The sequence below is a fragment of the Spea bombifrons genome, chromosome 5, assembly GCF_027358695.1.
Source record: "Spea bombifrons isolate aSpeBom1 chromosome 5, aSpeBom1.2.pri, whole genome shotgun sequence".
Taxonomy (NCBI): domain Eukaryota; kingdom Metazoa; phylum Chordata; class Amphibia; order Anura; family Pelobatidae; genus Spea; species Spea bombifrons.
In genome coordinates, this window is record NC_071091.1 from 85,353,923 (window position 1) to 85,369,882 (window position 15,960).

General features: G+C 37.6%; 1 protein-coding gene across 1 annotated transcript in view; it reads left to right on the forward strand.

Moving 5' to 3' along the window:
• XKR4 (XK related 4) overlaps window positions 1-15,960 on the forward strand; it is a 104,981-nt gene that overhangs the window by 61,617 nt on the left and 27,404 nt on the right. The window contains exon 2 of the mRNA XM_053465967.1: window positions 9,979-10,178. Coding sequence (XP_053321942.1) covers window positions 9,979-10,178 — 200 coding nt within the window. The remainder of the gene's footprint in view (window positions 1-9,978; window positions 10,179-15,960) is intronic.

Consider the following 15,960-nt stretch of genomic DNA (forward strand, 5'->3'; position numbering starts at 1 on the left):
TATGCAATGTTATATGTGTTCAGGAAAACATGGCCAATGTGGTCATCATAGTTTTATTAATCCAGTGAATTGCATGATGGCAGCCAAATTAAATATTTTTTGGCACTTCTGGGCTGCCTAAAGTTGGAGGCTGTTCTATATATTTTATTTCAAAGGTTTCATATTTGAATATGTCTAAACCACTAGTGTTAGCAAGCCTTTACAGTATTGTCGAACAAATTAATGAATAAGGTGAATATTATAAAGTTATTTTATTTCTGTAATATTAAAATTACTTAGCAGATATTGTCTGCATTATTTATCATGAACTAATTGAATATTGTTGAATGGGTTTGCTGTTAAAAAGACACGTGACATGAACCACTGTTGATTCCAAAAGACGTTATAGTATGGAGTATGCCAGTATTATCAGGTATTGTACTATTTTCAGTTCAGTAGTATAATGGTTTCAGTTAGTTAAGCCAATGTTGTATTATATGTATTTATATAACACCAGCAGATTCCATAATGCTGCTACAATAAGGGACCTTGAAAATATTGAAAAAACAGGGGTATGTTTTATATTGTTCCAGGGAAATTCCTTTAGCTGCAGGCCTGACATTTAAGTGACATTCATAAAAAACCTATAGTGAGATGATTGTTTGTGGCAGAGATAATGAGGTTCTGCTTATGGTAATAAAGTCCCTTGTTAGTCCGTCCTCCTAGAGGTCCATTAGTCAGATGTCCATCTGGGTGTCATGTCTTTTTTCAGGGAGTAATGAAGCAAACTGTTTCTGCTTCACTGGCTCTGGTCTTTTAACAAAGGAGCCTACACTTCACTTTGAATCCCACCTCACTTACTTTTGTCTTCTCACTTATTGTTCCTTCTCTTGGTGCTCACACAAGGTTGCCACATTTTGTGATTTTAAATGTGAAGCTGTGGTTGTGTTTGCTGTTTTACTGGTAAAAGCTAAAATGTTTGGCCCCACAGCAGCAGAAATAGTCAGTCATGCCTTTCTTTCCACACAGTCAGCACTCACAGGGCTGTGGGTCATCTCCCCAAATCTCCAGCACATAAACACCTCCATATTCTAGTTTAGCCTTACTCCTAAGAACAGCGCACGCATGCATTTAATGTCAATGTTCTCCCTCAACATGCCTCACCACACGCATTCCACTGTGCTTCATGTGGCAGCTTTCAGTCTCCTTGCTGAATCCAGACTATCATGAACACGGACACAGCATTTTCCTGGACATAAAGAGGTAAATCTGGGGCCCGGGACTGGCTTGTTTGTGCTGGTATTTTCCAAGTGAAACCTGGATAGGTAGCAACCAGATGCTCATGTATTGGTACTGGATGAAACCACAAGATGGATTTTATTTATTGTAGTCAAATTATGCAAGGGACAAGGGTAATCTTCCTCCTTAAGTGATTAACTTGGCCTCTTATATAAACCCCTACAAATGTATGGGGTTATCTATTAAATTGTGCCCTCTCAGGGATTTTACCAGGATCCTTGTTTGCGGATTCTCATTATTTTGGACTCTCCAACGCTCCAACATATAGCTTTGTTTTGAAGTTGGCTCTGTAAGTTCGTTTGTTGTATTGTTCTGTTCAATGAGTCTTTTGATAGGATCTGGATTGATTTTTTTATCTCTCTAAAGACAAAAAACTTTACCGATGCATCTACCGTGCACTCCCTATTTCTATTTTTCAGTGAGGTAGTCAAGATTAATTTGTCACACTGTGAGATCCATCCACTTCAATATTCATACTGACTAAATGTGTGTACATTTCAGAGAGAGTGTTGCCTTTTGTATTGGAAAATATAGTAAATGGAAATTATTGTATAATTTTTCTTCTGTTAGTGTGTTTTCTCATTGGGAATTAAATTCATACTTTTCAAACCAAAATGTAAAAAGTCAAATATATATATATATATATATATATATATAACAGTATTATTAATAATAATAATAATCTAGTATTATTAATAATAATAATTAGTTAACTGTTATATACTCCAGTCTCCACTGCTTTTCCTGCTAAGTCATTGATAGACATTCTCGATTTTGATAAAAGGCTAGATATAAACGTACACAAAGACGAAGGCACACAACACGAAGAATCTTCATCTTCATCTTCTTCTTCACCTGCTAATCTCCCTGGTCCCTTCCTCATCTAGCCTACCTTATCTATGCAGCATCGCAGGGGTTGACCGATGCGGAAATCCGTAGGTTCGCCTTCAGGGGCCGTGCGAACGACTCTTCTAGTTGCCAGCAGGGGCTCGTCTTTCATCAACCAATTGGTTGATGCCAGAGGAGGACCCTGCAGGCGACCAATAGGCTCACTGACGGCGAACCTACAGATTTCCGCTCCCATTAACCCCTGCGATGCTGCGTAGATAACAGGAGCGGAAATCCGTAGGTTCACCGTCAGGGGTTAACTTTGTGCAACTTGGCTGTTAGAGACCACTGGTCTCCCTGCTCCAACAGTTAAAAGTCAATACAAACGACCAATAAAGTAGCTTGTACGGACCTTCAGCTGTTGGAGCAGGGAGACCAGTGATCTCTGCCGGCCAAGTTGCTGGACCAGGATTTTAAAAGTCTGTACCAGCGACTCTATTGGTGTACTTCATTGGTTGATGGCAGAGGAGGCCCCTGCCGGCGACCAATAGAGTTGCTCATACGGACATTTAAACTCCTGGTGCCAAAGCTGCAGCTGCGTGTTAACCCCATATTAACCCCTTCTACAAAAAATAGCAAAAAAACAAACACGAAGAATGCACACGAATATTCTCCCGAACCGAACACAGGAACGGGCAAATATTTGCGGAATACGAACATTTATTCCCCCACGAAGACGAAGACAAAGAGTTGGCCAGCGCCCAAGTCTATTTTATACTACCTAGAAATATAAACACTTAATAAGGGCAAGAGTGTATTTTGTATAGTTAACGAAAGCTACCAATACTTTAACAATGTTGACTGATACAAAAATAGTAGAAGTATTACCATAAATTAAGATTCAGCAAATTAACGTTTTATGCAAGCCTTGTAGTCCCCTGTCTATGTATATCTGAATGCTCAGTGGACAGTTCCTATCACTGGACAGACCTGCACCAGATGTAGGCAACAATGCCCCCCCCCTCAGAAAATCCTTACCTGTGCCTGTTTAAGTGGGGACCATCAGCTCAAGTGCTAACTCTAAACTGAGTTGGACTTTACAGTTTATCTACTTCTACCAGTGCAACAGTTGTGGACTATGAAAGTGTGTAAAGTTATTTCTAAAATCACTCTAATTGGTATGAGTTTTAATGAAGATATCCTATGTTTAAGACAAATCTAGCCTTGCAGGTATACTGATAAATCTCAAACATACAACACTAGGATAGAACAAGGCAGTTTGCAAAAGGAGACTTTCTGCTTCCTTACTCTATATGCCGATTACCTTGCTTATCAATCATTTGGAATCATATTTTTCAAGCTAATTGAAGCTGTAGACAGACAATATATTATAATATAGTTTAAGTCTCGTTTCTGTATCTTACATTTGCATTTAATGTGATTTATGCATTGTTAACTCCGTCGACAGATCTGAAACCATCCACAATATATATTTGTATCACTGTCAGAGGTCTAGCTGGGAAAGACTGATTTATCAATCCTGTCACAAAGCTATTCAGCACAAAATAAAGAAAAGTAACAAAAGCCAATTTTGTAAACTGTCTAACTCAGAAGCCTTTCCACTGTAAAATCCATCTTCTCTTTGGCTGTCAGAGCTGACAGATTTTTCCTGGAGGTTATGTTGTTCTGAAAGGTATGCGGCATATTACCGTACAGAATATTTCCTGCTATTTTTTTCATAGCTCTTTGACTACAGCTAGGATGAAAGGAATTACTTTTAAATTGAAATATAGAAGGGGGTTTTTTTTCGTATCAGTTTTTGTAACCCTCAAAGAAATAGAAGAGAACACTGTACTTTGGAAATACAATTTCTGGAATCTAGTATTAATTTCTTATTTCAAAGAGAAAAGTATAGTTTCCAGCTGTTCTTTATTGGCTAGGGCATTTTATATTTTGTGGCTGTCTATGGAGCATATGGTCACGGAGGAAGCAGGTGGACCTGGGGCTTCAAAGAACTGTTTTTTTTCACTTTTGTTAAGTGTAGTGTAGAATTATTCATTTGTCTTAACAAAGGTCCGTGGAGGTGTTGGATGTGTTTCTTGTAGCTAAGCGTAGACAGCCTGTGAGTATCACAAACCACAGAACGTTACCCTAAAAACACAAAGTATATCTAATATTAGTAACTAGGTCTTCCATTTAAAAACTTTGTAGCCAAGGTTGGCTTTGGAGGTTATGTATGTAGAGCAATTCTGGTACAACGCAAACAACAAAATGTTCCAGCCAGTTTAATACTTCATGCCACTTATCTTAACTTACTTTATGTTTTTAGGGGTTGAACAGTGTGTACATTTTGTAGCAACAGATAGAAGATACAGTGAGCTTTCACTTTGCTTGCTTTTTGAGAGCTAGCAAGAAGTTGCTTGCCTAGAGAAATAGACAAGCAATGTGTGAGTGTGGGACAGAGGAGTTCACTGGTTGAAGGAGTTAGTTGTTACTCAGGTTGGTGAGATACTGCAGGGGACAGGCTCCACCTGAACGGCATGGACCATGGATATACAGGTGAGATGAGGATTCAGACCTACCACAATCAGAATTATTTTATCTGCTATTTCAAAACGGTTTCAATTTAATTTGTCATATTAATTATAGCAGAGGAAATTCCTTAATGTATATGCATGCATATGTGTGTGTATATACAGTATATACACTATATGTCTATAGGTAAGTATATTTTATATATATATATATATATATATATATATATATATATATATATATATATATATATATATATACTGTATCCAAGGTAGATAATCCGAACCTAGCAGATAGCATTTGTAGGAACATGTCCTAATGTTTAAATATTTTAGAGGGTCTCTTGGTTTAGTATGGTGGCATTCCCTTGTACATTAGAGGACTAACCTTGCAAGTGTTTTTGATACATCATAGAAACTATTACTGTAGCTTGTTACATCGTGAGATGCTTACCATAACAGCTTAGAAAACCTTAGATCAATCGAACTAGGATTCTGTCTAAACAGCCAGTAAGTGTACACATTATTGACTTTTCACTTTTAAAGATACTGCAAAGAATGCGGGATACTAGAAATACGTCTCTTAATAAATATCACACACACACTGGTGGGCTATGTTTAAAGAGAAATTATAGTGCAAATCACCACAGATACCTGTGCAATAAGCCTGGTAATTAATCTGCTATTACCTATTTAAACTGAAATTTGTTGTTTATACATAACCCCACTGTTTATTTTATGTTCCCAATATTGTTTTTAAGCATCACCAGTAATTTAAAGGGTAGGTTCCATTAACTGTCGTGTGAAGGCTCTAGAGGAGGTGCTATTGGCAGCCATTTTGGAATTTGTACATTTGAGTAAATTTAAGTGTGAGTCATAGAGGTTGGCTGAATAGACAGTGAGTTTTAGATGAATTAAAGTAAAATATTTTATCGATTGCATAAACAAGGAACTAGAAGAAGCCAATCTTGGTGACCTGCCCCATTAATATTGCAAAGGTTATGTGCTGTGAGGAAATGTTTCTTCTCATCATAACTCTCTGATAACTCAACCTTACTGCCTGTAAAAGCGAGGAGTATGAGAGAGATGCTGAAGGAGAATGTACAACATTAAAATACACATATTAACTATTCAACAAACACAGAGAGACAGAGAGAATAGGCATATACACACAAAGGTATAAACATGGACTTAACTTACTTTCTGAAATGCCAAATGTGATGTGTTCAACTGCATATTGTGGCCTAGGATCACCAGGATCCTCTCTGTTACATAATTTGGGGCAGATTGCCCGATTCGGCAGTTAGACTACCTGGTGCACCCCTTACTGTGCTGGCATAGAGGACAGGGACCACTGAGATGAGAGCAGGCTGGACATTAACTAGGGTTAGGCCCAGCGCTGGATGCTTAAAAAAATTGAGTCTCAGGATTCACAATCACAAGAACTGCTTTGATGAATTCACTAGAATAACACAAATGCAATATTGATAAAACAGAACAAATTCTGGGGATACAGCTTTTAAAAATACTCTGTAAAAAGAATAAAAACCACAAATGGTGCAATAACGTTTAAAAGGTTTAAAACAGCCCCCACTAGTTGTGCCACACTCACAAGATTGTAGTAGGAACTGCGCCTTAAAGATAGCCTGTATCTTAGGAATCCTGAAGATTTACTGGAACTTTTTAAAACCACCTCAAAGTTTTAAAAAACCGGTCATCTGCTGGATACAAACGGATGATAGGCAGGCAGGGTATCTTCCAAAAGTTCTTTATTTAAAATAGCCCATTAAAAATGCTTAATGTTTTAAGAAACTAAGTCCAACGCGTTTCGTCATATATTGACTTCATCAGGGACTAGTTATAATGCAATATTGTAAGATTTAAAATTTTCCTTTTTTGTCGATCTTCCACATTATGTAATTTTTGAGAAAGAACTGTTCTACTTCCTTGCAATTATCTGTGCTTTTAAAAATAATTAGCAATTAATTTACCATTGAGAAAAAAAACAATTATATAAAGTCTGCTTTATAGCAAGCAGTTTAAATGTATGGAAGTAACACATCGTGTAATAATTTTGTGTTGAAAACCTTTCAAAAAACGAAAGATTTTTTTATCGTCGAGCTTGTTTGTGCTGTTCATATTAATGATCTACTATCTTATTTTCCAGCAACTATGTTCTCAAAAAATAATATTCTGCCTAACGTAAAAAGGACAAATAGCAGTGACACTTTATTTTTTTGTTCTCTATACAACGTCAGCTATTGTAAATTAATGTCAAGTACTGTGGTTTGTTTTTGCCTCTTTGAGCTGTCCTTCAGTAAAATGAAATCGGGAAAGGGATGCAAACCCTATTTCATGCTAAATCAAAAATATGTGTAGGGTGTAAATTAGATTTTTGGTCTTTGCATATGAATAAATTGTCTGGTCTTTTCTTCTTACCGTTCTGGACTAAATAGCAAGCTGTGGTCTGAAAATGCACAATGTACAGATATTACATAGTAATACAACCACATTAAATACACGATTTCCTTTCATGGATATTTTCCACATTAAGTGAATTTGTAGAGGGGATAAAACAGCTGGTACAGCTTTTTTCATAGATTTACCTGTGCATACATTTATCCCTCCATCTCTCTATTTATCCATCTATCTATTTCTCCATCTCTATATCTCCATCTCACTCTAGCTACATTCCCAGATGGAGCTTTCCCACTTCTGAGACTTCATGAAGGAATGGAGCTAGCGACACATGGGTACAGAACTAGCTATAGACATTAAGTAGGGGCAGTGGAGTAGATTTGGGTTGGGCATAACAAAATATTGCTCCCCTGCCCAGAAAAGGAAAAAATGGACCCAAAGACTACTCTGGTATGCCTGTCTATCAGCCTACCAGTTTTTCCATTTCTTCTTCTGTCTATCTGAAAGATGTCAACATACGAAGGCAGATAAGAACCATTTGGCCCATCTGGTACCTTTCCCTGCTTTTAAAATCTCAAACCTTATGTGGGCTTTGGTCTTGTCATTCAGTTAGGATAACCATGTGCTTTTGCCTTATCCATATTCCTGCCCGTATATAATAAATATATATAAAATCAGGGGAGGGCTGGCAGCCTAAGGCCTGGTGGGCAAGTCAAGTCAAGTGGCCCATTGCACCAATGAATCAGCCCACCATCCATGCCCATCTTTTCCTAATTTTTTAACGCATACTGATGTAATGTGATGAGATTGGGAGTAAATCAGTCCACTAGAAAAAGTCATCATACACGGGACACCTGAAGCCACAATTTAGTGCCACTAATAATTTTTTATAAGATATGCAAATGTGATCTGATCTACATCTAAATCACAAGTATAAACAAACACAATGTGTTTAAGCTAATAACAGACAAAAATGCTAATCTTTCATGTCTTTATTGAACACTCCCATTAAACATTCATAGTGCTGGTGAAAAAGGTAAGTAATCCCTCGGATTTAATAACTGGTTGAACCTCCTTTGCCACCAGAAACCTCAAACAAGCACTTCCAGTAGCTGCAGATCAGACCTGCACAACATTAAAGAGAAATTTTAGACCATTTTAAAACACACCTCCAATCCAGTTTCATTGATTGGGCTCCAGGTTTGCTAACTCCTGAATCCAATTAGCTTTTGTTGAAGTCACTAGCCTAGAGGTTTGGATACTCTTTCCAACCCGCACTGTGAATGATTGAATGATGTATTACAAGAACAATACAATATTGTGTTTGTTCATTATAATAAATTTGATGAAGGTCATTTCATATTTTAAGACATGTTTATACATGAATGCTGGTATTACTAAGGGGTTTACTTAGCTTTTTCTTGCAACTGTATATACACAAGGTTGCACAGAATAAAATTCTGCTTATTGTGTTCATATGGCATACCTGTGTTTAAATTGTGCTCATTGTACTTATGTCAGATCAGTTGAAAAGTAATTTCAGTCTCAGTTGGAATTGTGTTTGTAGCAGCAGTGGCAGTTCAGATAAGCAGGCTGATAACTAACAGGATTGTATTCTGCAGATGTCCAGTTTGCATTCAAGCTAACTTTCTACAGGGATTTACTGGACTCAGCTCCAGAGAAAACAGAAATTTTGTGTTTAGCAGAATAACATGTTCAAATTCTTACTGTGTTGTTGGATATTTACTGGAGACATAAAGCTTAGAGCAGTCTCTAAATGCATGTAATAAACATACATATTTATTTTCTTTTAATAACCATGTGTGAAGTACTAAAAACTTAGGGATTACAAACCTGAAAATATAAAAAAAACTGAACACCAGTTCAATCTAAGAACCATATTGTGGTGCCCCCACTTAACTAGCATTCCAGTCACACTACTAGTCGCATTCTCCCACACATTGTTTTGTTCTTCTGCTAACACTAACAGCTAATATCGTCTGCAGTTGTTTCTACACTCAGAAATCAGAGCGAGTCTCTGCTTCATCTTTTATGGATTTCCTATACATCCTCTTTCTGTAAATGTGTTTTGGACAGGGAAAGATAATACACACAGAACATGTTCTCTTCTAGATGCCATTTGAGCTGCTTCATTACTGGGCCAATTGGTTTTATTAGCCCCTAATCTGAATGTTAGGCAGTTAATGACTAAGCACAGTTTGTGCGAAACGAGGCAAGCGGTTTAGCCTTTTTTTGTTCGTGTTTATGCACTGTTGCTCCTTTCAATTTTATTGTCCACGGACGCTTAATAAATGTATATTTTTTTATACGTGCATGGACTTCCTGGTGTGATACTGGTGTTGGCTGGCATAACTATCGGTTTTTGTGATGCAGTTTGGAACCTGGACCGGGTCCTTTTGGCGTTGCAGCACCCAGCTACGCTTGGATTTATCATTGGAATTTATATGGGATTGTAGCCTCTCCATTTGTTTCTTTTTCCTAATCTGAATGTTGCCAGCCCTCCCCTGTATGTAAAACAAGTTCTTGAAAAGTATTTACAAACTAGAAGTGAACTGGATTACTCTCTCGGAATGTGACATCTTAAAAGTACTATAAATAATCAAGACATTTGATTTGTACATATTAACTTTATAGTGTTATGAGTATCTCCCCTAATCCCAAACATTCCCAATCATTACATTATTGTTAAAATAACAGAGAACTACAGTATGTTGATAATAAAAGTAGATTAGCTCTGACGTTTCACTGAAAATATTAGAAACCAAATATCAATGTACGTAACAATACACTTGCACAAACCCACAATACTTTTGTTCTCTGTGACGACACAATCATCTGTTTGGATCTTCAGTGAACCACTATGGTGAAATGCTACATGAGTATTTCTTTTTTACTTCAGGTATTTTCATACAATATACTTGGGAATTCGAAGTCGGCAGAGTGGAGAAAATGACAGGTGGCGATTTTACTGGAAGATGGTATATGAGTACGCAGATGTGAGTATGTTGCACTTGCTTGCGACATTTTTGGAAAGCGCCCCTCAACTCGTCCTTCAGCTGTGCATTGTCGTACAAACTCGGAATTTCCAGTCCCTTCAAGGTAAGGAATAACTAACATACTCATTCAGTTTTTAGCTCGTTCAGTGTGCTAGACAATTACTTAGTGTGAGCAGAACTAAAATGTTTTATTACGTTTTTTTTCTGAAAATCAGTCCATGCTGTGCCAGACAAATACTTTTCATGAGAATAATTACAACCATGAATAATATGTTGTAAAAGTACATATTGTATTAATTATGGTAAAACTGGTTAAGGTTTTTCTTCCTCTACTCTACTTAAAATTGTTGCAATCAGCAGCAGAAATACATTTTAAATAGTAATATAATAAAGACCATGATATGAACAATAATTAGTTCGAAGGGTACTCTCTAGTTTTAGCTTAAAATCTATTAGGAGGTTATAGGGGAATGAGACAGAAGGAGATGGGCTGCATGGGTCATGATTTCATTGTAGCAAGAGTGGACAAATGAAGGACCAATGGTTTCTTCAGGAAACAGGGTGAGGAGGATAGGTTCCCTGAATAGGTCATTTTTTTGTAAACATTTAAAGTTAACATAAGTAAGAGAGAGTATGACAGAATAGGAAGAGCGTATGTGGGTGGGAAGAGATGATAATGGTTAGTTATGAAACCAGGTCTCCATTTGCTTCAGTATGGAACTGACTCTAAAGCTGGTTTCAGAGGGACTCTCTGTGACCAAATTAGTGTGTGTGGGGGGGGGGGTTGTTTACATAAACAGCTTCTCATGTTTCAACTTGATTTTTTATACAACTTTATAGTTTTCAATATTCCATTGAGACCCAGGGGTCAGCCAGTAAGTACTAGCAAGCTGGATCACAGTTCAGACTATAACACCTGGGTGTCACTGTTTTAGTTTCAGAATTTTGACCATGTACTTGTGTTCTTGAAGTCCACGCATCCTGATATTGTGACAACATGTATGTTTGGTTATCTTTTATGTGTACTATATTGTTTGTTTTTCTTAGTATTTGCCCTCGGCTATTTCATCAACCTTGATGGAATTCAGTCTGCCCTGACACTTTGGTCTGCTTTTTTGACTATAAAATAGCATTGTCCCTTAGTGCTTTGGTTTACAGCGCATGCTATTGGCAGAAACCTTTTACTCACATGGTTTTCCCTAGCTATTGTAGACCAAGGGTCCATTAAGGATGCATTTGAGTTCAGATTAGTGAATACAGTAATAATTTCAAGGTCACACTGATTGGAAGGTTTTGTCTTCTGCTCTGTTCAAACTCTTTAAAATGAAATACAAAAGAAAACTCTCAACTTCTCACCAAGCTATGTATGAATGAAATAAGTCTAAATGTTTCCATATTAAATTTGATTAGATGCAAAAAAGTAACATATTAGGTGTATTCATTTGCATGTCATTACCTAGTGTCCCTGGGTACAGTATTGTGTTGACAAATTACTTTCAGAGAATAAAATGGATGAGCATTCATTTTCTTCTGTTAAAATCTAATACACATGAAATAATTCCAATTGTCTCCTGCCAAAGAGTATTATCATTGCAAATACTGATTCAGCATTTGTTCATTATACAGTTCTTAATTGAAGAGCTTCATTGAGGCCATCTTGGGAATTGTCCCCCTTAATCAGAATGTTTTGTGAAAGCTCTATTCAGTATCTTATCAACAACTATTATTTCCTTTGAAAATATTGTATTGCCTTTGTCTTATTGTGAAAAAAAAAAAAAATCAAGTTACTTTTAAGAGTTTTGGAATTGCAGTTTAATAACTGCAATTCCAAAACTCTTAAAAGTAATGTCTATTTGGACAATTTGGTTTCTTTTACATGCTGTCCCGATTCAGTAGAGCTTAGCAGAGTTTCTACAACTGAGTGTCAACTATTTCATCACTTGTCTCTTTTTGCGTCTGCCAAACAATAATTCTGCTGGTGTCTTACTATATTTTAAGGGAGTAGCTCTACAGCTTAAAAGTACCAGACATGGAATATTTCCCCTTATTTTGCTTTACAGAGTATGTTTTTCACTTTACATCAGCTTCTGATGTCCATTGTCTTGTGGATATCGTGGGCTGGATGTTCAATGTTCAAATTCATAGGTCTCGCATTTACCTCTTAAGAAGTTGTGGAGTACAACAAACCACATAGTGTGCAGAAGGATGCAGTCACTGTATAGTGAATATAAGTGGAGGTCTCTGTGAATATTGGGTCCCGGGCTCTTCCAACGAATAGAAGGAAGTATGTATTGATCCAAGAAGTCCTGGAATAGTGCCACAGTTTTTGAGGTGCTTAATGCAATTGAGCACTAGGGCTGTTCTTAGTGCCTCGTTTGAATATGAGTGTGTATAAATGGAATAACTATACCGATATATCCAGGGCCGGCCCAAGACAAAATGCTGCCTGGGGCGAAGTTTAAAATAATGCCCCCCCCCCATTATCTACCCTGCCGCCCCCCCATTATCTACCCTTCCTCTCCCTCCCTCCCTCCCTCCCTATTATCTACCCTACCCTCCTTGTACTTACCTTTCAGCAGTCCTGCGGCGAGTCTCTCTCTGCTCGATCTCGGTGCCAGCTTGTAATGCTGAGCGCCGGAAATGACGTCATCTTCCGGCGCTCACCATTACAAGCCGACACCGAGCTAGAGGGCTCGCAGAGGAGAGAGGGGCGCCGAGCAGGTACTGACAACTTGGTAAGCGAAAACCACTCGGCGCCCCTCTCTCTCTCTTCCGATTTTAAAAAAAAGGGCTTGGGGAGGCAAAGTGCCGCCCCTTCAAAAGTGCCGCCTGGAGCAGTTGCCCCACGCGGCTCCATTGTCGGGCCGGCCCTGGATATATCCTTTCTTCTCTTTCTCCATATACCTTTGGACGTTCTTGGAAACATCAAGTTCAGTTGGTCTATTGGTCTAATCAGAATTTCTCTCATCTCTCTTATTCGGACAAAGAGAGTTTTTTCCTTCTTCATTTAAGGAGGGTATCCTCCTTCCTCCTTAAATGCAGATGAAAGGTGTGCGAGGTAGATGCATTGATAATCACCTTTGGACTTCCTGCTACTTTCTGAGGTTGTCAAGATACCGTGATGATACATGTGACAACATGGGAGAAAAAGTTAAAGGTTAAGCATATAATACAGTGCTGTATGTAGTAATGTAGATAAGTAGTGGCAAAAAAACAGTATTATCTCATTTTTTGCAATAAACATCCTTTATATAGAGACCCTGAGGCTGCCATAGTTGTCATATTTGATATTTTGGGGGCTTGTCCTTCTCAAACACCACACTGAGCTGATTTTTTATGACAATGGTAATACATCTGGAATCTTGCAGATGTAGGTCAGTAAAGGATCAGAAATGGTTTCAGTCCTTGAAGACCAGTTATTCAATTGCGATCCCTCCATGAGTTTATGAGTGCGAGTACAATTACCATTACTCCTCTTAAATTAAACAGTTCATGCATTCCTCCGATCCTTCTGGGACATTTATCACAAATGTATTAACTGTACATAGTCGTTAAAATGTTTAAATGCTTAAATGTTTCATTTTACAGTGTAAAAATAGTGTGTGGGGGGGGGACTATACATTCTAAATAGTGATGTATACTATAACACTAAACAAAGTGGTTTATTCAATCAAGTCAAACCCAGAAGATAGGATATATATACTTAACACTCATTTTTATATATATTTTGTTATCATGTTACAGAAGTGTTGCCTTTATACTAGTTACTATAGTAGATTTTTAATTCTAAACTTTTAATTTAAAAATCCAAGTAACAATTCAATTCAACAAGTTACAATGTCTGGAGTCTCCTGCTGGGTGATGTTTAAGTCAGAATTATCAGTGGTCACCAACCTGGTTGGATGTTTTCTGTTTTTTTTTTCTCCTCAGAACAAGCAGTGTTCTGTAACTCCTTTTTTTACATGGTCTGTGCCTGTTGCCTAATGATAAATTTTCCCTTTCAAGCCTAATTAGTTTATTAAAAATGCCAGTTTTTTTTTTCTTTATTGGCACGGTGTAGGTTGCTGTGTAGTGCCACTTCACACAGCACTTTATGCAGCTGAGACTCTGCTGCTCTATTTAATGCAATCCCGTTCACCTATCTAGCAGCGATGTGATTATACCCCTACATTTGATATAGCACTTGGTGAATAATTTCATCACAACACCCACAAAACGTTTCAGTTTTTTGCAAATCCCCATTACCACCTCCCCTAATTTTTGAAAACACTAAGTTTTAAACGTGGTGAGTAGCAGAATGGCATGCAGTATTAGGCATACACATATATAGTTACAAAATATTATGCACATGTGAATGTATATGTATAAACACATACATATGCAAAAGAAAAATAAAAGCATATGATACCTAATATGTCAACTTATTTTACTCCAAAATATCCCTGGGTGCCACAAATGTCCTGAGAGTTTGCGAGACTTGTAGAAAGCAGGGTTTGCAGGCTCTTTTACCCTTTTTGGGGAAGGGGAAAGTGGAGGTCCTGCTCTCCTTCATGCTTGTGGTCTCTGTATCACTGATAAAGCGGAGTTCTGGGATATGACATCATATATTAGATCTCTGCAATGCAGAGACCATGAAAGTTAGGGAGAGGTGCGATAAATAGTGGTACTAAGTGGCCCTCCCTATTACGGGGCTCAGGACATGAGCCCTGCTTGCCCTTGCATAAGGGCCACCACCCAATTGGTGTTGAATTATCTAATTGGTAAGATACAGTAGAAGCAAATAAATAGAAGACATTATGGTCAGAGAAACTAGAAAAGTTGACCCCATGCATAGTAATGCATATATGCCCAAATGAAAGCATTTAATATAGCTTTAATGTATTAATCTAGAAGTTTAATATATACAGTACCTTGAAAAATCTTTTTAACAGACCTGTTTTATTATTTTCAGTTTAAAATATGAAGCAGAAATCACAATATATGCAAATAAATGCCCAATCAAGCAGGGGACTAATACTGATGCATCCCAAGTACCAATCATTTCTTTAATCAAGCAGGCGACAAGGTCTCTTAGTAGTCTGTAACCATCGCTCCCCATGTCATTACTATGATTTGTTGTTTATAATTGATTTTACTAATTGGGGAAATCATTTGAAGACCATTGTGAACCATAAAAGTATATTAAAGCTCATGGTTAACTCAGGATGTATTGAGAAGCAGCTCTGCCATTTATCATTCTTTCTCATGAAATCATGTCACATAATGAAGAAAGCAGAATGGCAATTGACAGCCAGACCTCCTCTGAGATTCTCTAGCAGCTAAGATCTTTCCGTTCAATAACTCACCCTGGCCGAGAAGGTTTTTACAGCCCTGCCAGAATAAGAAATCTGAAGATTGAAGGCTACTGATGCCTTGGTGTCTGGACCGCTGAGATTTGTCCTCTAGTGAAAATACTGCCAACTTGCCCTTGGTGGCTATGAGCTTCCTACAGCTTGTCAACCAGCAAGTTCCAAGAAGCACTTTCTGTTACAGGCAAGTCTTTAAAGATACAATGAACTGCATATTGTAACCTCTTCAGTCTGACTGTACTTGATTATTATTTTCATTTATTTTGACTATAGTCGCACATTATACTGCAGTAGAATATAAGAAAATGAGTGGCCTGCTCATTAAAATTGGATAGTGTTATAGCAGCTAGCCAATTTAGCTTCAGCTAGCTGGCAGGTTGCATTGTCTGGCTATCATGCTCTGTTGTATTAAATAGCCACTGCAGCAAGAACCATGTGTTATCATTCTGCTGCAAGTACTACTATTGATCTCACTTCATTACACATAATGAGAACTGAATGTGAGCTCTGAGCTATTTTATTGCTTCAAAATATGTA